Genomic DNA, 27,977 nt, shown 5'->3' with positions numbered 1-27,977 from the left:
CAAAATAAAAGAGAAACCTCTCACATAACTTTGGAAATTAAAAAAAAAAATTTAAATTCTAAAAATACTAAAAAAATGCATTAGAGTGCAAAAGCTTTTTTCTTCTGGGTAAGAATTATTTTCTTACATGCAACAGTTTTCTTCTTGCAGGTTAGAAATTTGATAAATAGGTCATCATATACAAAATGCATGCATGGACCTATTTATCAAATTTCTAACCTGCAAGAAAAAAGCTGTTGCATGCAAAAAAAATTCTTATCCAGAAGAAAAAGGCTTGTGCCCTTAATTTTAGATTTTCCAAAATTATGTGAAAGGGTTCTCCTTCCTATAATTAGCCATAAAATATTGCCATTTTGATGAGATGAGGCTAAATAAAGTAATTGAAACTTTATTAATATATATTAATGCATTTACTAAACATGCTACTACAGGTCAGAATTTGGGGTTCCCTTTTGGGGTTTGGGGCAAGGGTGTTAGGCTAGTTGGGCTGGGGTGGGTTTGTATACATAAAGCAAGGTTTGGGAAGGGGTTAGAGTTTGTATAAGGGTAGGAAAACATTATAAAACTTTCCAGCAGGGCTCTTTTTGGTGGCTCTATGTTTCGGCAATGATATAAGCTTTATACATCTGTCTGACATATTTCATTTTAAGTGCACTCGGGTCAAACGACATGTGTCGCTGATTAATTAAGTGCGGGATAATTTTGTAAGATACTTTGACAACCATTGAACCAATACGATATAAGCCAAAATGGGAGTTAGATTTGCTTGTGATGATTTTTTTATTCTACCATATTGTCTTATTGCAGATTAATCAGGTTGCGTAACCCTTGGGGGCGTTATTCCTGGAAGGGTGATTGGTCAGACGAGTCGCCAGTGTGGACGCCTGATTTACGTAGTGCCTTAATGGCTCATGGAGGAGGCCAGGGTGTATTCTGGATGTCTCTTGATGATATGATGCAGTTAGTAGACTGATATTTTCGGTATATGGATGGGTCCTTTTATCAAAATGTTCTTGTTTTTCTTTTTGGAAAATAGCTCAATTTTGCCTAATTGTAGCTAGACTTCTCCGTAGTCCACTTGCCCATTTTGCATACTCTGGCTATTACATTTAAGGCCAGAGTAATGGAAGACACATTCGTCCACGACCGAATTTGAGATTTTTTGATATTTATCAACACTAAGATGTATTCTTTCACTTGAAACTGATAAAATACAACTTGCTAATATTTATTCGTATTTTTGCTTGATTTATTTCACTCTTTTCAACTCTAAAAAGTCACATGGCTCAAGACAGCTTAGTAAATTAGCGGGAAATAATGAGTCAGAAATGCGCGAATCACGAAATATTGTGATTACTGGCAATCGCAAGTGACGTGGCGCAACTCTGCTTGCGTATGTCCAACGCAGTCAAGGCGCATTCGGTATGTTGTTAACGCCAGCAAATGTGGTGTAAACAAAACAAAAATTTGCAGTCAAAATGCCACTTAGATTTTTTAATTATTTTGAAATTTGGCGCACTGAAAGCAGACATTATAGATTTATTGGTGCAAAACGATGCATATTTAGACCATGCACAAGATACAGCTTTTACAAGTGTGAAAGTCTTACCGTTTTAAAATTTAAGGACGTTTTGTGCATAATTTTGACATTTTTTTACTAAAACATCGATTTCTCAGAGTTCACTTTTGACAATATTGCACGATTTTTATGACAAGATAACTCGAAAAATATGCAAGCAAAGGGTAAACTTTTTGCACTATCCTTTAGAGTACATCAAAGTCTAGGGAAGGTTTTTTCATTTTTCAAAATATTTGTTTTAAACAAAAATATACACCATTATGTGCAATTTTTAGCTTAATAGAGTGACAAAATGGCTTTTTCACATGTTTTTTTCAATATTTCAAAAAAAGAGACAAATTTCAAAAAAAAAAAAAAACCTTCCCTAAGTTCATGTCTCTTCTTCATGAAAAGCTAACTGAATTTTTTTTACTCCGAACAGATTTTTTTCTAAGTTGTCACAAAAAAATTGGGTAAAAAAGTGAATTTTTGTGATTTGTTCAAAAACTTGAGATTTTTGAACAAATCTGACGTCACCATGGGATTCTTTGACTCATTTCCTTTCCAAAAATGTATAGTTTTATATACTTTGGACATACAATTCAGAAATAATGAAGCTCGAAAAGGTCCATGTTCTCTCCCATTACACTACGAACTTACACACTATACCGCTGTATCTAAATACTCTACAGCTTTGTAAGGTCAAACTGTTCACTGTGAGGTTACCACACTTGCGGAAGCTGTTTTGTGTGACCTTTATGCTAATTCAGTGACCCGCGTTCACTCACGCTGCACTGCACTTCCCGCCGTGAATCAAATCATCCTCCAGACACGCTCTATAAGATATGCTAATGCATGGAGTACAAAGAATACTTTGATCAATACCAGTTAAACAGGTGATTGGTATTGTACTCCATTCATTTGCATGTCTTCTGTAGCGTGTCTGGAGGAGAAAAAAAAATAAAAACATGTTTCTCGTCCCGGTTTTAAAAAAAGGAGGAAGAGGGGCTTGAGGCCCTTTTTATTTTATTGTTCTGGTAGGTACGCCCCCGCTAGTGATCACAGAACCATCCAGAAGTTTTCTTGCATATTAGCAAGGCTATAGAAAACATCTCAACTTCCAAGACACCTTTCTTCAAAAGTTTTGTCTGAATTTAAAAAAATAAAAATAAATTTGAAGCGGCCTCCAAAAAGGAAGCGGAGGGGACGAGAAACATGTTTATTTTTATTCGCCTTATGATCTTCCGTGCACCCTATACACGGAAAATCCGAAATATTACTCAAATTTGGTCCAACTTTGGCGTAAATGTAACACAAAACTAAAAAATGTAACACGTTAAAATTTGCACAGTGTTATACTGTGTAGTTTTCCGATGATGGAAAAAATCAAAGTATTCATCGGAAAAATCCAGGAAATTGTGAATTTTGCGATGAAATTTATACCACAAAATGTTCCAGAATTGTCAACTTGCCTAAAACTTCCGATGATCAAATAGATGTGCGCTGAAAAATGTCATTATTTTCCTTATTTCTTCATCGATTTTCAAGGTTTAAAACACTTTGTGTACATTGTAATTTTGTCTAAATGCGAGTAGAAAGTTGTCAGATTCAAAACATCATTCGACCCTCAAAGACCTTTATAAAATCCCGCATCGAACACACGAAGATTAAAAGTTCGGCTGGTCATTCGGCAAACATCGGCAGGATCTCGCTGAGTCGACGGTGATTGGTCCAGCGGCTGGAGCATGCGCGAGTAATTTAACAAGCATTTGGATACAGTAATATTTGTAGTGCATTACTCTGCCCTTAAGCATAAACTCTGATTTATATTGATTTGTGTGCAACTGATAGATCTGATAATCATCTGATATTTTTAACTCTTTATGACCATTTAACTATTGTATACTTTAATTTTAATAAACATCAGTATAATTTTGAGTTCAACGAAATGGGTTCATCATGACTAATAATAACATATTTTTAATAAAATTCGACTATGGCATAGTCTAAATTGTAGCCAAAATTTTAGAAATTTCTCCAAATTAGTGAACATTTTCGCTAACTACTGAATCGTGTCCCACTAGTAGGCATGTCCACTAAAAATTGAAGTACTTTTAAATTGATTCAGACCTAACTAATTGGATGGGAATTGATGAAAGAAACATTTTGGCGTTTAAATAATCTTAATCGGACGTTTCATTCCAGAGATATGGCCTTTCGAGTGTCACGGTTTTATATAGGGCTGCTAGAACATGTTAAAAAGTTAAAGTCCAAAAAGGAATACTAACAGAAAGTGCAACTTTAAGGTACTTTTTCTTAATGTATTTATTAACTATCTTATCTGGAACATTATATTTGCTTATAACAACATGAAAATAAGATCATCCTGAAAATTTAATCGATTTTGTTGACATACAACAAAAACTATAAGACCTCAAAACCCATGGTTTGTTTGTTGAAACCTCAAGCATGATCATAGATGGCCGCCATGGAAAATATCTCCATAGAGGAGATGAACAATAAGTGCATTATTTCAAATGAAAAGCGGTAGTCTTAAACATTGTTCAATCTTTTAAGGTCAGCACATTTTATCTTCAAAATTATTATATTTCATCATGGCATAAGTTTGGTAACATTAATCACTACCAATTTTGAGAAATTTGCTCCAACTCAAAGGTTATCTTTACTACATTGAGCAATACACTGTGTGCATGGAAGCCATGATGGTCCCCGGTTTTTATACTCCCTATGAAATGGACATGGTAGTGAGAAGTGCACGGGAAGTGGATGATTTACGAGGAGCGGCTGTAGGCTTAAACATTCTTAAATTTCTTAACATCCTACACATTTTGTCTTCATAAATAGTTATATTTTATGAGTATGTAAGTTTGCTTGTCTGATTCACTCCAAATTCGGAGATAATTGCGTTTGAACACCTGATGCACGGAATGGTGTCACTTCAACCTGTTGTAGTTCTCATCTCATTAAATTTTTCATTCAAAAAAGTTGATCTCTTCATGCAGGAAGGTCCTCTCTATTTACTGACCAAACAGGAAAAAGTTTGGTGAATGTTTTCTGGTGGAATCAGGAATTTCTTGAAACACCCTGATATAGGCCTAGATTTGGATCAAAACAAGTATGTACGCCATTTAACATGCCTGGGATTTCTTGTATCGATCAGTTTCTCCATAGACAATACGTGTGTGAGTGCACGCACACAGTAAATGAAAAATCGTTCTAGTGGAAACTGTATTGAGAGTGGGCATCCCTACCACTAGTTCCCAACCATAATCCCATGGTTCATTATCATATTAATAATGTATATTTTCGTTTATATCCTTCATTAATATATTCTCATTCATTAATTGGTTAAACGAGTATCATGTGACCAAAAATAGTTTTGCTATTTTGCAAAGCAGTTAAAAAGCCGACTCAAAGTGCTATTTCCCCGGGATATATTTTTTGCTATACTCCCTCTGAGCGCCAGTATGACCTCATAGCCGCGTCGCAGTTCCTTCCTAGTGGTCGGTGCAACTCGCCACATACGCTGGATATCGCTACCGGTTCTGGGGTATTAATGTATAGCAAGTTGTGTTGTCTTCAAGTACACAAGCAGCAGCACAGAAGTGCAGCTAAAATGCGGCAGTTTAATGACATAATCTGAGTTACATCAGGAACAATATCTTAATATTGGCGGCGAAATAACAGAGAACATGGTTACTCGTTTCACGGCGGTATTGTAGAGGTTACAACATTACAACGGTAAGCTTTATAGCCACTCAATTGTAATGCGTGCCTTGTGCATGTAGGCCTCACGTGTATTCAATCAAAACAAAGCACGGCAAGCCTAGCCTAGCCTTGATTATACTAGGGCTTAGCCTACATTTATGCCTAGGCCTATGTCTATGATAAATTAATATAAAATAATATCTATTATTTAACCAATTAATGAACAAAGAATATATTAATGAAGGATATAAAACAAATATTTACTGCTCTAAATTCGGGATCTGGTGGAATCTATTGGTCCCCGAGGTGAACTGGAGACCGTGAGCCTACTATTTCCCGAGACCGCCAGGTCGAGGGAAATAGTAGGCTCACGGTCTCCAGTTCACCTCGGGGACCAATAGATTCCACCAGATCCCGAATTTAGAGCAGTAAATATTTGTATACTATCACTGCCTGATGAAAATATCAGGTGTTTCTATATCAAATCAATGAATATATGAACACATGCGTTTTCAAGATTATGTACCCGTTGGCGTTTTCTCTTTGCATTTGAAGGAGTACGGAAAGTGTGTGAACATGTAATACACATGATTTGTGTGATACGGTATACCATGTTAACGATATCAGTTTATAGTGTGTTTGAATGAGGTCCTTTCTTTTATTGTTGCAGGTACTTTGATTGCGTTGATGTGTGCAAGCAGCGCTCAAATTGGTCAGAGGTCAGAGTGCAAGGTTGCTTCCCTAACTTTGGTGGAGGTCCCATTCAGGTTGCTATGGTAGAGGTTGCCCAGGCAACAGATGTAGACTTCACTCTGTATCAGACATGGAGGTAATGGCTGTTGGTTTTATGGTTATTTGCTTAAATAATTACTGTATAGTGGGACATTTTCATGGGGTTTAATTTTCGCACTTTTCGCGGTCCAACAGGCAGCCGCGAATTTTTAACCCTGCGAAATTATTTATTACACATAGTACTTGATATGAATATTTTGGAAACACAAATTAAACACCCACTAAACTGTCCAGAATAGCCTACTATACAGTAGTATGTAAACAAGAACAGTTGCATAAAATGAAAAAAAAAGTCCAAATTTAAATATTCTATAATAAAGATAATTATCAGAAAAAGGAAAACAATGAACAAAGCTAGATACTTTTAAGGATTAATACAATGTCAAATAAGTAAAACAGGTAAATATCATTGTGTGTATATAATTCATGGCTAGAACTGTCAATCAAATGAATGCTATTCCAGTTGAATCCATACACCCCTATGGAAGTCATTACCGATTAAGTTAATATCTTCTACAGGGGGTATGTATGGATTTCAACTTTAATAACCCAATACTAATGTTTTAAGTAATGCAAATAACTGGACAAAACCAATCTTTCTTAACAACAGGAGGTTAGAAAAATCAGCAAGAAATCCGATGGATCTAACCATAGTAGTTCTACGAGCCTCAGCAGGGGCATACAACAATGTGGGCTTCTCCAAGGTAGTATCCTTCTGTAAGCGTCAGTTGAGGGCTTTTGTCGGCTGCAATACATTCCTGGAACCGGGTCGTTACGCTGTGGTCTGTATGGCATACAATCATTGGAATACAGGCATAGATATGCAAGGTACTTGTGTATAAAGGTTTGAAATTGGTTTATGTTAGGATCAGAGTTAGGATTAGAGTTACGAATTAAAAAAATCTTAGTTAGACTTGGTTAGTCTTTGAGGTGGTTGGCAGCCACTATTCTAAGGCATCATTTGCATATTGCAGGCTGTCATAAATATCAAGTTTCCAGTCTACAAATTCAATACCTTCTGAAATACTAAATGACAAATCTTTGACGCTTCAAAATTCATTTTACTGCCAAATAAAATGGAGGAAGGAAGATAGGTGAAAGAAAAGCAAACAAGGTAGTATCTTAAAAAAAAACATTGCATCTGGCCGCATTTGAACCAGCGACCTTAGTAATACCAGCATGACGCTGTAGCCAACTGAGCCACAGAGGCACGCTGGAGAAGAGCGGAAGATATAAATCTATATAGGTATTATGTTCGAATGATGTATACAATTTTATTGAATTCAGAAGTTAATTCCTAAATGTTAAGTCTTTTGACTGATGCCTTGCAATCTCCTTGAGGTCAATTTTTTTCAAGCGGCAGATAAACCTCATTTTCTCGTCAAGACCATGCTAACAGTAATATTGGTGTAAATATTCTGACAAGCTATTTTCCATCTCTTTACAGGTGCCAAGAGTCCTACTAGACCCAACCCCTATCCACCGTATGTACTAGCAATCCATAGCTCCAAGGCTGTGTACGTCAATCAAATATGTCCTCAAGAAACAGTCCTAGCTGATGCACTTATTATGCTGGCTGCAGAGAAGGGAAAGAGGCATGAGGTAAGAGTCCTACTAGACCCAACCCCTATCCACCGTATGTACTAGCAATCCATAGCTCCAAGGCTGTGTACGTCAATCAAATATGTCCTCAAGAAACAGTCCTAGCTGATGCACTTATTATGCTGGCTGCAGAGAAGGGAAAGAGGCATGAGGTAAGAGTCCTACTAGACCCAACCCCTATCCACCCTATGTACTAGCAAATCATAGCTCCAAGGCTGTTTACGTCAATCAAATATGTCCTCAAGAAACAGTCCTAGCTGATGTGCTTATTATGCTGGCTGCAGAGAAGGGAAAGAGGCATGAGGTAAGAGTCCTACTAGACCCAACCCCTATCCACCCTATGTACTAGCAATCCATAGCTCCAAGGCTGTATACGCCAATCAAATATGTCCTCAAGAAACAGTCCTAGCTGATGCGCTTATTATGCTGGCTGCAGAGAAGGGAAAGAGGCATGAGGTAAGAGTCCTACTAGACCCAACCCCTATCCACCCTATGTACTAGCAAATCATAGCTCCAAGGCTGTATACGTCAATCAAATATGTCCTCAAGAAACAGTCCTAGCTGATGCACTTATTATGCTGGCTGCAGAGAAGGGAAAGAGGCATGAGGTAAGAGTCCTACTAGACCCAACCCCTATCCACCCTATGTACTAGCAAATCATAGCTCCAAGGCTGTATACGTCAATCAAATATGTCCTCAAGAAACAGTCCTAGCTGATGCGCTTATTATGCTGGCTGCAGAGAAGGGAAAGAGGCATGAGGTAAGAGTCCTACTAGACCCAACCCCTATCCACCCTATGTACTAGCAAATCATAGCTCCAAGGCTGTATACGTCAATCAAATATGTCCTCAAGAAACAGTCCTAGCTGATGCGCTTATTATGCTGGCTGCAGAGAAGGGAAAGAGGCATGAGGTAAGAGTCCTACTAGACCCAACCCCTATCCACCCTATGTACTAGCAAATCATAGCTCCAAGGCTGTGTACGTCAATCAAATATGTCCTCAAGAAACAGTCCTAGCTGATGCACTTATTATGCTGGCTGCAGAGAAGGGAAAGAGGCATGAGGTAAGAGTCCTACTAGACCCAACCCCTATCCACCCTATGTACTAGCAATCCATAGCTCCAAGGCTGTATACGTCAATCAAATATGTCCTCAAGAAACAGTCCTAGCTGATGCGCTTATTATGCTGGCTGCAGAGAAGGGAAAGAGGCATGAGGTAAGAGTCCTACTAGACCCAACCCCTATCCACCCTATGTACTAGCAAATCATAGCTCCAAGGCTGTATACGTCAATCAAATATGTCCTCAAGAAACAGTCCTAGCTGATGTGCTTATTATGCTGGCTGCAGAGAAGGGAAAGAGGCATGAGGTAAGAGTCCTACTAGACCCAACCCCTATCCACCGTATGTACTAGCAATCCATAGCTCCAAGGCTGTATACGTCAATCAAATATGTCCTCAAGAAACAGTCCTAGCTGATGTGCTTATTATGCTGGCTGCAGAGAAGGGAAAGAGGCATGAGGTAAGAGTCCTACTAGACCCAACCCCTATCCACCCTATGTACTAGCAATCCATAGCTCCAAGGCTGTATACGTCAATCAAATATGTCCTCAAGAAACAGTCCTAGCTGATGCACTTATTATGCTGGCTGCAGAGAAGGGAAAGAGGCATGAGGTAAGAGTCCTACTAGACCCAACCCCTATCCACCCTATGTACTAGCAAATCATAGCTCCAAGGCTGTATACGTCAATCAAATATGTCCTCAAGAAACAGTCCTAGCTGATGTGCTTATTATGCTGGCTGCAGAGAAGGGAAAGAGGCATGAGGTAAGAGTCCTACTAGACCCAATCCCTATCCACCCTATGTACTAGCAATCCATAGCTCCAAGGCTGTATCGTCAATCAAATATGTCCTCAAGAAACAGTCCTAGCTGATGCGCTTATTATGCTGGCTGCAGAGAAGGGAAAGAGGCATGAGGTAAGAGTCCTACTAGACCCAACCCCTATCCACCGTATGTACTAGCAATCCATAGCTCCAAGGCTGTGTACGTCAATCAAATATGTCCTCAAGAAACAGTCCTAGCTGATGCGCTTATTATGCTGGCTGCAGAGAAAGGAAAGAGGCATGAGGTAAGAGTCCTACTAGACCCAACCCCTATCCACCGTATGTACTAGCAATCCATAGCTCCAAGGCTGTATACGTCAATCAAATATGTCCTCAAGAAACAGTCCTAGCTGATGCACTTATTATGCTGGCTGCAGAGAAAGGAAAGAGGCATGAGGTAAGAGTCCTACTAGACCCAACCCTCTATCCACCGTATGTACTAGCAATCCATAGCTCCAAGGCTGTATACGTCAATCAAATATGTCCTCAAGAAACAGTCCTAGCTGATGCGCTTATTATGCTGGCTGCAGAGAAGGGAAAGAGGCATGAGGTAAGAGTCCTACTAGACCCAACCCCTATCCACCCTATGTACTAGCAATCCATAGCTCTAAGGCTGTATACGTCAATCAAATATGTCCTCAAGAAACAGTCCTAGCTGATGCGCTTATTATGCTGGCTGCAGAGAAGGGAAAGAGGCATGAGGTAAGAGTCCTACTAGACCCAACCCCTATCCACCCTATGTACTAGCAATCCATAGCTCCAAGGCTGTGTACGTCAATCAAATATGTCCTCAAGAAACAGTTCTAGCTGATGCACTTATTATGCTGGCTGCAGAGAAGGGAAAGAGGCATGAGGTAAGAGTCCTACTAGACCCAACCCCTATCCACCCTATGTACTAGCAATCCATAGGTCCAAAGCTGTATACGTCAATCAAATATGTCCTCAAGAAACAGTCCTAGCTGATGCGCTTATTATGCTGGCTGCAGAGAAGGGAAAGAGGCATGAGGTAAGAGTCCTACTAGACCCAACCCCTATCCACCCTATGTACTAGCAATCCATAGCTCCAAGGCTGTTTACGGCAATCAAATATGTCCTCAAGAAACAGTCCTAGCTGATGCGCTTATTATGCTGGCTGCAGAGAAGGGAAAGAGGCATGAGGTAAGAGTCCTACTAGACCCAACCCCTATCCACCCTATGTACTAGCAATCCATAGCTCTAAGGCTGTATACGTCAATCACATATGTCCCCAAGAAACAGTCCTAGCTGATGCACTTATTATGCTGGCTGCAGAGAAGGGAAAGAGGCATGAGGTAAGAGTCCTACTAGACCCAACCCCTATCCACCCTATGTACTAGCAATCCATAGCTCCAAGGCTGTATACGTCAATCAAATATGTCCTCAAGAAACAGTCCTAGCTGATGCACTTATTATGCTGGCTGCAGAGAAGGGAAAGAGGCATGAGGTAAGAGTCCTACTAGACCCAACCCCTAACCAGTATAGTTATGGATTTTCCGGAGCAAAAAACATTAAACCAATTTGATTTGCTGCCAAAAATGTCACACATTTTTGCAACAACTGCAATATTTTAATGACAAGCAGGATATATGCTTTGGTTGTCCTCAGGACAACCCCCATTTTTACCTTATTTCAGACACTGATACTAGTACAAATGCTGTGGAAAAGTATGACAATCAAATCCATTGTACTTCTAGTCCTGTCTATATTACATTATTTACTGATGCTGGTTGGAAAGTGGAGTTGGCCCGTTATTCTGAACGGGCTGTATTCAGAGCACTGTTTTGATGCTTATAATGTGGCGAGTTGGCAGACCTGTTAATAAGATATACTGATATGTAGATGTAGTAATTTGTTTATTTTTTCCATAACAGAGATATAAATAATATTCGTATAATGTGAATCAAACTCCGGAGAAACTACAAAGGAAATGCAACCAGAGCAAAGATAGCTCACTGCTACAACCCATGTTGTTTGAATTTTTTGCATTTTTTTGCATTGGTACCTACATTTTTGTTGCTTTTGTCCAAACCAGTTCAGACTCAATTATATTGTGAACATTCTGAAAAAGGTCTAGTCCAATTCTGAAAAAGCGTCTAGTCCAATCTCAGTCAACATTCTGCACTGTTACAAGCTATATTCAGATTGAACATTAGTCAAGAGTAATGGTGCTGAAGATGTTAACGACAGAATGATAGTTTTCAAAGGTTCAACCTTTTTATGTAACTTCTTTATATAGTGCAGTATTCTTATTTTTGTGTTGTATGTGCCTAACTGATATGGCTTTGTTTTCTGTGCAGGGACGACAAGGGGTTACATGTTACTATCTAGATCATGGATGGGCAGGTCTAATAATTGTTGTAGAGAATCGCCATGCAGACTACAGTCTTCACATGCGATGTGATTGTAATGGTAGCTTTAATGTTGTATCAACAAGGGGGAGTCTAGTGACAGCTGATTGTATACCACCGCTACATAGGCAAGTATAGTATCACTCGACTGCTCAGTGCCAGAAGTGGGTAAGAGCAATAGCTGCCCTGTGAACATTTGGCAATTTACACACAGTATATTGTACTCATCTACACATAGCAGCTATTGCACTTGCCCGCTTCTAGCACTGAGCAGTCGATCTGTTCAAATAGAAGCAATGCTGCATTTAGTTGCACGGTATGCTGAAAACATTAAATAAAAGATTACAATTCATGAGATATATATTTTTATGTTGCATGGAGCAAACCCTTTCACTAGTCTGTGTCTCAAGTTCAGTCAAGAGTAATTGGCTCACGTATTGTTGGATTCATCACATACTGATAGATATGAACAATCGGGTATAGACAAATCTCACAAGCCAAGTCATGGTCAGGATTTGGTTGGCCATGACTGGGTCCCCGCTACACCAAACAGGTGTTGTGACTGCCCAATTGGGAGAATTGGGAAGCTGCTTAAAAATCGATGTTATATTGTATTGTGTTCTAAACTTTCATCATTCTTTTGTCTGTAGCATGGGTGATGGAATGCAGTTTAAAATTCCCACCAAGGCCGAATCATTTCACATTTTGGGTGTATTGTAGCTAACGGGGACCCAGTTAATGGCTGCCAGTGAGGTGCAGGAATGCGTGAAATGTGATTCGTCTATAATGTATAATGAAGGATGATAAGATTTCACAAAGATATTAATTTCACATAGTGACAGATGATTTTGTCAATCCATCGCATATGTGAGATGTACAGTTTTACAACATTTTAATATTTTGGCAGTAACTTTCAGCATTCTATGTGTAAACGACACATTGCCGAACATTCAATATCACCTACTCAACGTTCCCAATGTTCATTTCTTGATAAATTTATGATCGCCATCGGTCACTATGTGATGCACATGGTCAAACTTGCATTTGCAGATGATCTTAATAATACCCTCCTTGATTGGTTCAAAATTGGACACAATATTCATTTTGACCAATTGGCAGGTAGTTCTCATGGGGTTAATATCTAAACAATCCTTTCTCTGTTTCTTGCAGACAAGTACTAACAGTCTTAACCCAAGTTGTGGAGTCAAGTTACACTATATGTCATCACATCACCCATAGACTATCAATGAAGAGAGACCTACATGACTGGGCTCCATTGCCAGGAACAAGAAATGTGCCTGAATTGACCCAGGATGTCTATGGCCTCCATTGTCCCAGACCACTATGATGATGGCCACTGTCTTATCATCCTTGGTGGTCAGACTGATGTCGCTGGAAGGCGATAAGTGACGGAAGAATAATGATGTTCCTTGTGGCTTAGATCACCCCACCATCTCACACTGACTGATTGGTACACATTGCTACAGGTGTTTATGAGGAACATGTACTGGAGCTGCTTGTATATCACCATTCTCTCGGACGGGGTTGTTCCATCCATTTGCACTTACCCATTTCTCAAGTCTGTCAAAAGGGACACCTTCGCGAAATGTAGCGATCTATCGCGAATGACACCATGCCGACTGACCAAATACGTGTGAAGATAAGTAACAATATATGATATTCAGTTATTGAAATAACTGCACTTTTGCAGCTGGGCATGAATGCTGTGGTTGGCTGCTGGCGAGTATCGGGATGTCATGTCACAAATAACACACAAGTCAGTGGGCTATTATTACATTTGGAATCCACACTACCCCTGTGGAAGATTTTGGAAATATCTTCAACAGGGGGAGTATGAATTTTAAATGGAATTAGCACATTAGCAGCTCCATTTGAAACTTGCCCTCCCTCGGTGGAAGATTCAGGTTGAATCTTTCTCAGAGGGTGTATGAAATTCAAATGGGGCTGCCTAATATGCTAATTCCATTTAAAATTCATACTCCCCCTGTGGAAGATATTTCCAAAAGGGGTAGTGTGGATTTCAAATGGGATAGGCCAATTCTCATCAGCTTGGAGCAGCTGCACCTTTGCTTGGTCTGAGTTCTTTGTAATGCATTGAGGTGAAGAAAAATTATATACAGTCGTTATATACATACTTGCCACTTGCAAGTGATCTGCTTGTATACATGACCATCCTCCGCACGTTTTATGCTCATGGTGATTTGATACTACCTCAGATAGATGGAAGTAGATATAGCTGTGAATTTGTATGATGATATGTTTTGTATGGTATAAATAGTGGAGCTTTACTTGGTATTTTAGGGCTTCTACTGAATCCACCCCTGGGGAATTGATGTGTGATGGTGATAATTAATGCTTTACTTGCTAGTCATATGCTTCAACATAAAACGTCATAAGTTTTGAGATATTTTCTCAAAATATCAAGAGCTATCTTAAGAACCACTGAACCAATACTAGGCTTGTTTGTACCCATTGTATTGCATTTTACATGCTGATTTCAAATATGGTCATCAAAATTTATAATTCTGAAATTTGTGAATTTTTAAAAATTTAGAACTTGTCGTCTGCAGTGGGTCTTTTACTTGCTATGCTAAGGATTGCACTGAATTGACCCCTGATGAACCGATGTGTGATGGTGATAATTAAATAACCTGTCCAATTCAGAATTTCAATACAAGGTGATTAATTAGATGTGGCACAGGCCAGTATCTGTATGCAAATGACATAGGCGGTGCTGTCTTTTTGACTGGGCGCAGAGACTGGTTTTTTGGAAGTGATTTTCAGGGATCGGTCGAGGACCAACAAAATATATAATGTTTTCTGTAGTCAGTTAAAAATGGTTGATAAATTCGAAAAATACCCTTTAGGGCTCTGATAGCAAGAACTTATGAATGAGCTGTATAAGAGATGACAAAGTTGGTATAAAGTGGGTGAGGGGCTGTAACAAACTACTAACATGAATACTTTTGATTGTACAATATTGTGTTTGCTGTACTCATAAGATAAACCAATGACTGAGATAAATATATTTTAAATACTGGTGTATGTTATGAGCTACAGTCGCCCCCAGAATGTTGCGTCTAACGTCTTGTCAGTCAGATGCAATATCCAGTACCGTGCAGATCAACAAATCAATCACGGCATGCCTCTGCCCTTACATCAGACGCAACATTGCCAAGTTTATCTCTGGCGGCGACTCTTAAGGAACCAAATTAATGCACAGGGGTAGTGTGGATAGCCCATTATTCTACACAGAGTACCGTATTCGTTCCATAAACCGCCCATACTCCTTTAAGCGCCCACCCTGCGAATTTACTACACATGATCCTCTATCATTATGTGCAGGATCCATGCATTCAACTACTTGTGTATCAAACACAGACCCATCAACACACAAAGTCAATATTCTGGGCCATTTTTACATATGTAATTATGTAAACAATATAAAAAATTGTTAAGCACCCTGGGTGGTTAATGGAATGAATACAGTAGCAACATTGTACGATTTGCTAACAACAACATCCTATTTTCTAAACTTTCTGATTTTGACATAATTGTAACGTGTATCAATATCCTAAAATACCCTGAAGTGCTCTATTTGCTGGAAAATCAAAACATTTTTATCTTTAAGTTTGTGCATGCAGTACCGCACACTTTGGATACAAGTTTGCACGGTGCATAGCAAAATAACACGGAAGGTACACTAATTTGCCATCCATGGCGGAGCGCATGCTGTACTTACTGCATATTTTTGGCACAACATGTTAAAGCAAACAACCAGGCACTTCAATAGAAGTTTGCTGGGTGTATAGCGAAATAATTGCGAGGTACACTATTTTGCCATCAATAACCAATGCACAAACATGGCAGAGTTGCTACTCAATGGTGCTACCTCATTTATTTGAATAATTTGTGAGGAAAAATTAAAAATCATATTTTGTCAGAAATCTTAATATATTGCTGTAAGACTGGCATATGGCTTGTGTGACATGTTACCTCAGCAAAGATTGCCAATACAACTAATAATGTACAGCCCAGTCATATATTGCTTGTAATTACCCAAGACAACTACCATATTTGGTGCTTCTTTGCTGCGATATTAATACCATCTCTTATAACTCAAACCTTGCTTTTGCTAATATATTATCTGTGATCCAACTCAAGTATATGAAGCAGATATATTGGCAACAGGAATTTTTATTGGGGGAAAAGTGAATTTCAGGGGGGGGGGGGGGCAAAATCAACAAGTTTTTGTGTAAAATTGCTGCAAAAAACTGAAATTTTTATAATTTTGGGCTGACAAGGCCTTAAAAGTAAGGGTGCAAACTGGGGTGCAAGAAAAAAAATGGGGGGGGGGGAATTTCCCCCCTCCCCTTGTGACAATGTACATTACATTATACACAAACGTAACTTTGTTGACAGTAAAAGCAATTATCCTAACTAAAACATGACCTGTGGAAGAAACCATGTGAATAATGAAGCTGTTTAAAGGGTTCTAGTTTTGTTCAATTTTGATTTATTTTTTTAAATAAATCAAAATTTGAACCAATTTAAAAATTGGATCAAAGAAACAACTTGGGGCGATGGAAAAAAACCTTGTTCTACAGGCAAATGACCTTAAAAATCACCAAAATCTGTAAATATTTTTCAATATGTGTACATCCATATCAAAATGATGCACTTTTTGGCTGCTACATATGTCTCATTTCACATATAGCTAGGAATAAATACCAGACTCATCTCCGAAGTGGAGGTCACTTCAAATCATCCCAAGTCACATGGTTTAGGAATACAGAGAGCATTCCTTATACAATTTGACTTGGGATGATTTGAAGTGACCTACACTTGGTATGAGTCTGGTATTTATGTAGCAGCCAACAGGTGCATCGTCTTGATACATTTGGGTTGGAATTCATATGAAAAGCAACAATTTCCCCCCAATTTCTTAAAATCTGGGTTGGTTTGGTCCATAGAATGGTATTTTTTTCATTGCCTAATCACTATATTTCAAAGAAGGAAAAATAGCAGTTCAAAACTTGAATTTGGTATATGTAGATGAGTGGTAAATGAATTAAGACACAAAAATATATGATGTAAACAAGCATTGGTTTTTGGTAAATGAATGACATATTAAAAACTGCACTTAATGATTGACCATTAAAGATTTGTCGGTTGCAACACATAGTGGCATAGAGTGATTTTTCCAAATTTTCTGCTTCACATAGTGACAGAGCTAGCTATTATCCTATGATAGTTATTCCTTGTTAACTATTAAAGATAGTTTAATAGTTTAAATTCAATTTGAAATGGAATTGGATGACAGTGGAGGGGCGTTGACTCCGTTATTAATTAGTAACATATCCTTCAAACACATTTTTTTCTCAGAAACATATTTTGTCCTTCATGTACACCACTATGCGTTGCGATCTACAAAGTATTTATACTATTTATAGTACTAATACTAATAGGGGAGTAGGGCGGTAAAATAGGTTGGTTATGGTAAGAATGTATAAGTTTAGATTTGTTTCGATTACAAGTGCAATGGATTGTATCCCATACTGTAAAACATTATATTTTTGCATCATTTTTTGCGTTTTGGAGAGAACCAGTGTTTCTGTGACATAAACTTTTCGCATATTTGTACATTTCCTTAAAGGCCTTGGAAGAAAAAATATTTGTGTTCATGAAATTTTGCTATTTGACTGCGCTCGCAAAATTGACAAGATGTGCATGCACTTGAATATTTCATGCTTTATGTATTATCTTAGTGCAGCACACAGTACTAAATTGAAACAGCTGTCAGTAAGGGTGATACACACCGCCAAATTAACATACCTTCAACATGATATGCTCCAGGAGCTTTATGGAATAAATACCATGAATAGCACCACATAGAGGTTATCATGCATATGCTCCAGGAGCACTACTTGTTGATGATATCTCAAACATATCCTTTGGATGTTAAAAGCAGCTCAGTGCATTGACCTTGTTTAAAGTTTGTTCAGCTTATAATAGGCGAAAAAAATTGACTCATAACGTTGTGTATTAGAATGGCATGCATGCAGTTGGGCGCAGCACTTACGCTAGTTGCGCATTATGTAATGTGTTTATGTAATGTGTTTGATGCACACAGTAAAATAACAGAATAATTTTTGCCTATTATAAGCCGAACAAGCTTTAGTCTTTTCACCTATGATTCTAAACACCTTGATAAGCAAAAACAAAATACAAAAACAATACTTAGTCTTGCCCAGTGTAAAAACAAAATGTGTAGCCTAAGTAATTGTCTTATTCCAGTCAAAGTTGTATTAGTAAATTTGGTTCAGGATATAAAATGTGTTGTTATGTATTTGTTGTCAAAATTGGGCTATTTCAGTTGAAACCCATACACCCTATGGAAGACATGACCTTAATCTCCTGCACAGGGAGCGTGAATTTCAAATGAGGTTACCTGAATGGGTGACTCCCATTTGAAAACTACATCCCCTGTGTGGGAGATTAAGGTCATGTTACCTGAATGAGTGACTCCATATGAAATTTACACCCCCAGTGTGGGAGATTAAGGTCATGTCTTTCATGGGGGTGTATAGATTTCAACTGTTATAGTCCAATACCATACCTTGTACTTAGCAATAATGAAGATGTGGTATCAACTGTGCTCTTATCAAAGAGGTAATATTATAGAGTCTGCACTCCGGCATGTTGGGGTGTGTGTGCGGGTCACTCACGGGGAGCAAATAGTGCACCTCCTAATTATATGGTCAATTTGCCATATTCCTGGCAAACCTTGTACGTACTTCGACTGCTGAGTGCCAGAAGTGGGTAAGTGCAATAGCTGCCACATGGATGAGAACAATATACTGTGTGTAAATTGCCAGATAATCACAGGGCAGCTATTACACTTACCCACTTCTGGCACTGAGCAGTTGACTTGTTTGTATTCTGTAAGTTGTACATACGCTAACCTTAATTGTAACAATTAAATGTCAATTATCTTTCAATTTGGGGCATTTAGTGGATGCTACTTGAGGTGCACTATTTTGGGCCCCATTGACAACAATCCAATAAGGCATGTGGGATTATTTGGAGTCCTGACTCGCTAATACAATCTCTTTGGCTTCTATCTATCTCTGCTGTCATCCTTTTGGTTACTCAGTTTTGTATATTCATTGGGCTATTCCAGATGTATTCCGCACCCCCCCCCCTATGGAAGACATTTAAAAAAAATACAATTCCAGCTGGAATTGAGATGTGTCTAGAATTCCAGCAGTCATTTTTAGCAAAGATTCCGGCTGGAGGTTATGGAAGTCATTGAGATTAGGTGAAATTCCGGCTGCTAAAATAAACGAAAAAACAAGAGTGGAGATTGTGAAAGGCCATGATGTGCCTATGGAAGACATTCACATTTCTTAATATTCCGGCTGGAAAATAGTCAAAAATGCTCCAATTCCAGCAGAATCTTCACTTATGATCACCATCTCGATTAACCTATGAAAGACATTTACTTGAATTCTGGCTGGAAACAAAAAATGTTCTAATTCCAGCTGGAACCCTATGGAAGACATTTACATTTACGTGAATTCGCTGGCCATATTAGACATATTACCACAATTCCGCAGTGTCTTCCATGGGGTTTTCCTGACATGAGAATTCGCTGTCAATTTAGCCCCAAATTCGGAAGTGTCTTCCATAGGGGGGGTGCGGAATACATCTGGAATAGCCCATTGTGTGAAGATGTGTGTCAGAGTTGACCACAGATTTGGTTATAATGATAAATTTTAAATTGAGGGAAGAAGTTACACTCCAAGTAGTAAAGAAGGAATTGCCACATTGGGCTATCGCAGTTCAATCCATACACCTCTGTGGAAGACATGACCTTAATCTCCCACACAGGGGGTGTATATTTCAAATGGAGTCATTGTGCAATTCATGATTAAGTCTTAAAATCAATGGCATTATAACATTATCATAATAGTTTTAGGACTGGTACAAAATTGATAACACCCAGGGTCAAGTTAAGGTGAAACGTCTTTGTCTAAATCATTTTAAAAAACGACCCAATGATGTTATCCTGGTCATAAGGATTAAAACAAGGTATCAAGCTCTCGATTTAACAATATGGACTCGTCAAGTAAGATATTTGCAATTGAAATTACCATTATATATCACTGCAACTTTATTTCAGTTTGATCCAATTTGTTGGTGCAAAGAATGAGCTTAGATTGCGGTTAGGAAGGACAGTTTTTATGGTCTACTTAGCTCAGCAATGCTTTGCTGTCTTCGATAATGGTTCATGTACGCTAGAGCGTTCGATAGGAACAAGCGAACAGTATACGAGTTTGCTGATATCTATCAGAGCGTTCAGCAGAGCAGCAGGATTATAAAACCAAAATCAATTTCGTTTGTGTTCAGTAAGTACATAACGACCCACTCATCAACTACTCAAGTGGTCATTAAATAGAAAGTAAATAATGTGTGTCAGTTTATGTTTACATAAAGTGGTGTAATTAGGTTTCAAGGGGTTGTTAATTCAAGCATGGTCGTAAAATTGATTCGATCGTTATTTTGGTCAATACGTTGTATCGGAGCAGAGTTGTCAATTGAGCTGAGCCTAAAAGAGTTTGCTACAGGCTTTAATGGGTTTGGGCTTTAATAAAAGCCAGGTACCTCTCCGATACAATGCGCTATCGAAGACAGCAAACCATTGCTGAGCTCAGTAGACCATAAAAACTGTCCTCCCTTAGGAAGGTCTTTGTTGCGAATCCTGGCCATTTCTGTGATTGAACCCAACTACATGTTTTAGGTGTATCTGTATAGCAGGATGTAATTCCCAGTAGCGTGTGATAGCACCCAAGGAACTTTTCTTTGCAAGTGGCAAGATCAAAGATGGTTTAGAAAGATAGTAATTTATAGTGATCATTTCATTTAACAGTCACCGATATGAGCTTGTCAAGTACCCTGTACAATGAACAGATGAAACCTGTCTTTCTTACTTTCATGATTTTTTTTTTTTTCACCAAAGCAGTATTGTTGGCAAAAATGCACACTATTAAAATGCTTATATTTCTTACTCATAAAAATGTATTATTCTAGCTTTTCAATACAGTGAAGGGACAATATATACTAAAGTTACTTCAAAATTTATTTTTCTGCTTATTAAAAACACCTATTATCAGCTAGCTTTTGTAGGTTATTTAAAAGTCTAAATGTGTTTATTTGTATTTATTAAGTGCATGCTTTTGAAGCATTTGTTTGTTTAGTTTCAAAGACTGTTGATATTCTCCAGATTTATATCTATTTTGTGTATATGTAATTTATGTAATTAAGATATAATTAGTTTGCCAGAATGGTTTTGCTCTTTGCTAATCCCCATTTTCATGATCAGTTTAATCTTATCAATTGAATTCTCTTCTTTACTTATCCCACCTATTTCTCCCACCTTTTGAAACTTCTATTATTTCCACATGAATGCAAGATTGTTGGTATTTATAAGGCAGTCACTCTCCCAATGCCTTCTCAATTTTTTGCCCAAGCGACATATCATAATCCTTTCATTTATCATTGTAAATTTGAAATGCAGACAAAACTACTTTTAATGTAGGAAATAAACACATTTTCCAGGCCTGGTGAATGAATAAATCTATTACTTGCTGTTAAGGTTTAGGTAAAAGCATGCTATTGAAAAACAAGGGGCAGATCATTTTGTGCAGTTTTAACTTCCAAAGCAGGGCTGCACAGGTCAATGAAACATGCTTGTAAATGATGATTGTACTGTACAAAAGCCAACATGTCTGAAAATATTCTTGAATTCCTTAATGTAATTTTAAATCAAACAAAAGTAACTGGAGCAAATGATTTATTTCAAACATTCATTTCCCTGAACTCTCATTTCAGATGGGTCATTTTTACCCAGTATCTAAATTCAGGAATCCAAAAGCTATTTTAATAGGGCTTTCCAAGAGCTTTCCTATGAAAGTTTTCACTTGGAAGAATAATTTTCATATTGAATTGTAAGAACTTTCAGAGAAATAACAATGGAGTACAAAACTTCATAATTAAAATATGTTCATTCTCTTGAATATACGCTGATGTGTTTAATCCAATCACAGATAAAAACTTTTAAATGCAGGGTATTGAAAAAGTTTAATTACCGTGTCTTGTGACATAGCTAAAAGTATGCTTTACAATGATGGCGGCGCATGACATGTTATGCATTTGAACAATTTACACGGACGTTGGTCGCCTTATTTGGACATCGCATGATTGTGTGCTAGTGTGATTGGTCGCTAGTAGTATTTCCTTAATTGGCATTTAGATTTTTTTACAGGGAAAAAGAAAGATACAGTTAAAAATTGTGTTCTGTTTTCAAATTTAAAAGAAGAAAATGTGACGAAAATTGAATTAAAAAGTAAAAAGTGACAGTTATGAATGAGGTTAATGACTTTGCATCAGTTATTTTCGGGTATTGTGAAATATTTAAACATAGTGCTTTAGACCTTGGAATATCGCTTGAGGCTGTGTCCCAGGTGATATTCCTCAGTTCCAAAGCACAATGTTTAGACAATACCCTCAAAACAACTGAAACAAAATTACCCCCGAGCACTACCTGCCGATCTAACATTGCCTCTGATTGGTCAATTACATGATATCTTCATTGTAATCACCAATCAGAATGGGAACTTTGCAAATAATTCACCCCAATTTTTTGTGTGGTGAAATTATTCTAACAATGTTGCTGATTGGTACAATTGATAATGAAAACTTCTTTTTGGCCAATCGGCAGGTAGTTCTCATAGGGTTAACTTCCAACTAAAATCTAGTGCTTTATTTGTTATCAGTGTACGTCTTGCATTCATCCAATGAGTCATTACTGTTACCTCATGGCCAGCCAAATTAATGTACACACGAAAGCATATCATGTTACTCAATAATCAATGCTGCCTGTACTATGTGATACATGCCTTAATATAAATATCAAATGTATTGATGAAAGCGAATAGCGGTGTCTTGTCTCGTTTTGCTTTTTGAAGCGGATGTAGTAATGTGACAACCCCAATAGCCCAGTGTGTAATACTATGGTAAATCTGCCGTATTAGTTTGTGACGCATGGCGACACAAATAGCATACTATTCCAAATAGCAACTATTCCATAATTTCGGAAATTGGCCCATATAAAAAAAATCCATTTCCAGAATTGGATGATGATATTTCGTCATTAATAAATCAATGAAAAAAAAGCCCCACCCAAAAAAAAAAAAAAATTAGGAAGGGGAGGATGATACCCCTTAGCCCAGAGAAGCTCCCAAGTGACAAGTACTCGGCCATGGGCCAGTTCCAATTTTCAGGACATTTACCAACACCTCTGTTATATCTGGGCATTTATTTCAATGACTTGCTGAACAGAATATATCTCAAGAGGGGTATTCACAAACACACAGATGACGGCAATAAAAACAACAGATTACACATTTCTCATTATTTGTATCATTTTATTGTTATTCTAATGCCTATTACACATAATTGTAACAAATTTTGAGGTGCATTACAAAAAATATGTAATGTAACTCCTGGAAGTATAGCAAATTCATCAAGAATGGGAAATTATGAGATTTTTTACTTCTTGATTACGGAATGTATAAATTAGTGGTTCACTTGTCATGATACTTTCCACAAATCAAAAACAGGGCCCTTGATTTAAAAAAAAAATGCGGTGAAGGATAATATCGTAGCACCAATGATTAAGGAAATAGACAAGAATTTTCCTGTTTTAAAACAGAATTCCTAAATTATTTTGTTGCCCAATGTTTCTGTTTTTTTTTTTATTGAAATGTATTCTCATGCCTGAGGAAAAGAAATGCAAGTAGGATATTTCCATCACAAGAGTGGGATTGATCTCAAATTTTATCAAAACCATCTTGCTAACTGTTATGTGACACATTGAGAATACATCACTTTGATTGTTAAACTTGTTTTCATATTATTTTGTACCCATTTACTCTGTATCGACATACAAATGAACAGATTCATATACGGTGTAAAAGTGGAAATACTTGCGCTACAAACAGGTGATTACAGGTCCCATAAAAATAACATCACATAACATATTTTCCTTTTGTGTATACTCCAAGTACTAGACGTATAATATTTGATGTAACATATCTATGTTATTTAATCTATAGTCCTAATCTATTTCCAGTAATGTTTAAGTTCTAACGAATATTTGATGACCAGTAGCGTAGCAGCGGGGGCAGGTGGGGCAGAGTGCCCCCTGACAAAAAAATGAAAGAAAAAGTGCCCTCTGACAAAAAATGAGAGAGAAAATCAGGAGGGCAAAGGAAAAGAAAAGGGCAAGGAGCCCTTTTCTAGCAAAATTCAGGGCCAAAATAGTGTAAAATACAAAATTTTTCAGCGCTACGCTACAAATTGTAAATAATAAAGCCCTTTTTAGCGGATAATGGGCGAAAATAGTGTAAAATACCATTTTTTTCGCTCTACGCGCCCCTATCATCCCAATAAGGCCCTTTTCGGGAAGCTCGAAGACATACAGTCTATATGTATTGTATGATGCAACTGCAATTTTTTTCGTCTGTGCCCCAAAAATTTTATTTTGCCCCCCCTGACCAAGAAAGCTGGCTACGCCCCTGTTGATGACGTAAAATCAATAATATGTTACATATAATATCTGGTAGAAATATATTATCGATTTTACATCATCAAACATTCGTTAGAACTTAAACATTACTGGAAATAGAATGGCAATAGACTAAATAACGTAGATATGTTACATCAGATATGTTACATCAAATATTTTACGTCGAATAAAAAGTCTGCATACTGCTTAATGCAGGGCTGTCAACTGACTCACTGAGCATGAGACCATTTTGGAACATCCCCATTAGTATTAAGCCAAGCAGTTCTGAAAAGTTAATAACCGTTATAACGTAAAAACAACTGCGCATAGCACAATTCCAATGAACATTGTGGTTTACAACTTGAGCCTAACAATTCCCGCCAATTACGAGCTGATCAAACTATAGCTATGCCTATAGACGAATCTCATTTCACGCATTCCTACACCTCAGCCTTGGCAGGAATTCTAAACTGCATTCCATCACCCGTGCTACACGTGAGACAAAAGAATGATGAAAGTTTACAACGCAATACAATATAACATCGATTTTAAGCGGCTTTAATTCACCCAATTGGGCAGTCACAACACCTGTTTGGTGCAGCAGAGACCCAGTCATGGCCGACCAAATCCTGACCATGACTTGGCTCGTGAGATTCGTCTATAGAATGTATGCTGGCCCATATACTAGTAGTTAAAAGGAAACTATTTATGGATTAAAACAAAAACCTGAAGCAGGTCAAAATTGCCAATGTGAAAAAGAAAATACTGTACTGACCTGAGTATAGCCCCACCTACAGTACACACACAGCACGAGCTGGCATTGCTCTCTTAGCATGTACTGCAGGTGGGACCAGCCCTCGAATTAATGATCTGAAGGGGCACAGCAACTTTTTTAGGGCAAGTTGAAAATTGCCTTGGATTTTCACTGAAAAGGCAAGGCAGCATGGCAGTTTGTAATATTTCAAGAGGACATCATGGCAACTGTTGAAAATTTGAGAAGGGCACCAAGGCAATTTCTCAAAAGTGAAGAAAACACACACAAACATAGATAGATGATTTTATAATGAAGGTGCAGGGCTGGGACACCGACGGCAACTTCATTAGAGGGCACAGCAAGGGACTGCCTTGGGTAAAGGACATATTTTGAGGGCATTACGGCAGTGGGGATGGGCACCCACGGCAAAATGCCATGGGTGCCGTGGGTTAATTCGAGGGCTGGGTGGGACTAAGCTTGAGTTAATACGGTAATAGCATGAGCATTTCCACTTTTTGGCAGTAATTTAATTATCAGACATCAAAATATGTACATTGTATGATAAATACATATCCGAAAACAAGAACAATTTGTGATGCGATCAAGCAAAATCAGTCGGAACTCGGAAATATTGATTGTGAGATATAGCCAAACAAAGGCTATATTTTCTTTTGTTTCCTGCTGTTTTGGAAACTCTAATTGCTCATATCTTCGTAACTAGTTGTTCAATTTCAATGGGGTTTTCTGCAAAATGTAGCTTTATACATGCTTTTCACTGTCCTATAAGAAACTGAAAATTTAATATTTCCGAGTTCCGACTGGTTTTGCTTGATCGCATCACATTTGACAAAACTCACAAAATACAGAAAGATACAAACGATCACAAAGGCAAAAAATATATTATTCTGTAGTCCAATATCAATTACTACACCATCCAAGCAAACACAAAGCATCTTTAATAAAGAGTTTAAATTAAGTGAAAATGTTGCGATAATGTTATTAATTAAAGTGTTAGGCCAAAAAAAAGGTTTGTCTCAAAGCTTGCGCACGCATTTGTAAAATCGCGTGATTTGAAAAAAAAGAAATGCAGACATTTTTTTCATTTCAAAACGTTTTTTTATAGTTTTTTTCGAAGAATTCTGTGAAAATCAAGACATTTTTTCTCAAAATACCATAAAAATACAAAGTCAGGGCATTTGTTTTCAAACCACTCGTGAGCTTTGAGACAAACCTTTTTTTTGGCCTTAAAGAAGATTTTTTTCAAAAGGTTTGCCAAAAATATTAAACATTTTGACATTGTTATTCAAACATCTGTTTCACAGAATGTCTTAAATCCTTTTAATCTTCTAACCTGATATCGACTACACAGTGCCAGAAGTGTATAAGTGCAATAGCTGCCCTGTGAGCATTTTACAATTTACACAAAAGTATATAGTACTCATCTACGCATGGCAGCTACACATGGCAGCTATTGCACTTACCCACTGAGCAGTTGTTATATTGTGCTATTCCACATGAAATCGGCCATACCTCTGTAGGGTTGATTATATTGAAACCCATACTCCCCATGTATATGCCTTTACCTGTATCTTCCACAACTGGAGAGAGTATCTCAAATGTAAGTTACCCAATTGTCTATCCTATTTGAAACCCATACTCCCTCTGTGGAAGTCTTAACCAACCTTTCCACGGGGGATTGTGGATTTCAAATGGAACAGCCCATAAACCAAGCAAGCCATGTGCCTGAATTGAAATTGCATGGTGTACACTTAATTGGTAATGTACATTGGCAAGTCATAATTCAAAGTTATATCACTTTTTAATTGACTAATGACTATTAACAGAGAACTATCAAATTAATTCTTATTGACCAAAAAAAGAAAGAAAAGAAAACATAATTTCAACCAAAGCAGAAATGGATTTCTTGTTGTAGTTGAATCTAGAAAATGTTACCTGAAATCAAAACCAAAACACTCCCCCCATACACCACACTATAAACCTTCCCTTTAGGAGACGAAAAAAACACCATGTTTTACACTTTTGAAGTAGGGTTGAAAATTTAGCTTGAAAATTTAGGCAAAAATTTGATAATTTTTTGCAAACATATTTTGAAAATGTTTAGAATTTTTTCAAACATTTTATCAATAAATTTTGGCCCCAAAATTGCTGATTTTACATGATTTTAGCAAAAAGGAATAAAATATAATTTACATTAAATAACCTTCTTTTTGTTCGGTTTGCAATTTTTTTGAGGGAAATTCATGAGGCAAGTATTTCATTATGAATTAGTTTGAACTTCAACACTACACTATTTTTCGCTCACCTGGAACGTTTTCACGAAAAATAGTGTAGTGTTGAAGTTAACACTTTAATTTATTTTATCTACCACCACGTACGTATGAATATCCACTCGTATAAGTATTTCATTATTCAATGGATTGTATCAATAGATACACTTTGGTTAAAACATGTTGTACTTTCTTTGATTGCCTTGACAACTGTAAAGGCTCTTCCTTTTTTTTATGTCAAGACATATCAAGGCATTAACAGCTGTTATCATTACGATAAAGCTGACGAGTTGGCGCCTAGATAGCTATTAACCTCCTTTTTGAAGCTGGTCTGTTTCACCATGGAGGTATATA

The 27,977-nt window shown here is 37.6% G+C and overlaps 1 protein-coding gene across 1 annotated transcript in view; it reads left to right on the top strand.

The window, feature by feature from the left end:
* The window catches only part of LOC140160051 (calpain-15-like), a 50,026-nt gene extending 36,134 nt beyond the window's left edge, over positions 1-13,892 (top strand). Inside the window, 6 exon segments of the mRNA XM_072183320.1 lie at positions 808-960; positions 5,958-6,116; positions 6,690-6,907; positions 7,527-7,681; positions 11,879-12,057; positions 13,100-13,892. Coding sequence (XP_072039421.1) covers positions 808-960; positions 5,958-6,116; positions 6,690-6,907; positions 7,527-7,681; positions 11,879-12,057; positions 13,100-13,277 — 1,042 coding nt within the window. The 3' untranslated portion in view covers positions 13,278-13,892.
* Positions 13,893-27,977: the final 14,085 nt, after the last annotated feature.

This window comes from Amphiura filiformis, chromosome 9, assembly GCF_039555335.1.
Source record: "Amphiura filiformis chromosome 9, Afil_fr2py, whole genome shotgun sequence".
Taxonomy (NCBI): domain Eukaryota; kingdom Metazoa; phylum Echinodermata; class Ophiuroidea; order Amphilepidida; family Amphiuridae; genus Amphiura; species Amphiura filiformis.
This window is presented reverse-complemented; position numbering and strand designations above follow the sequence as displayed.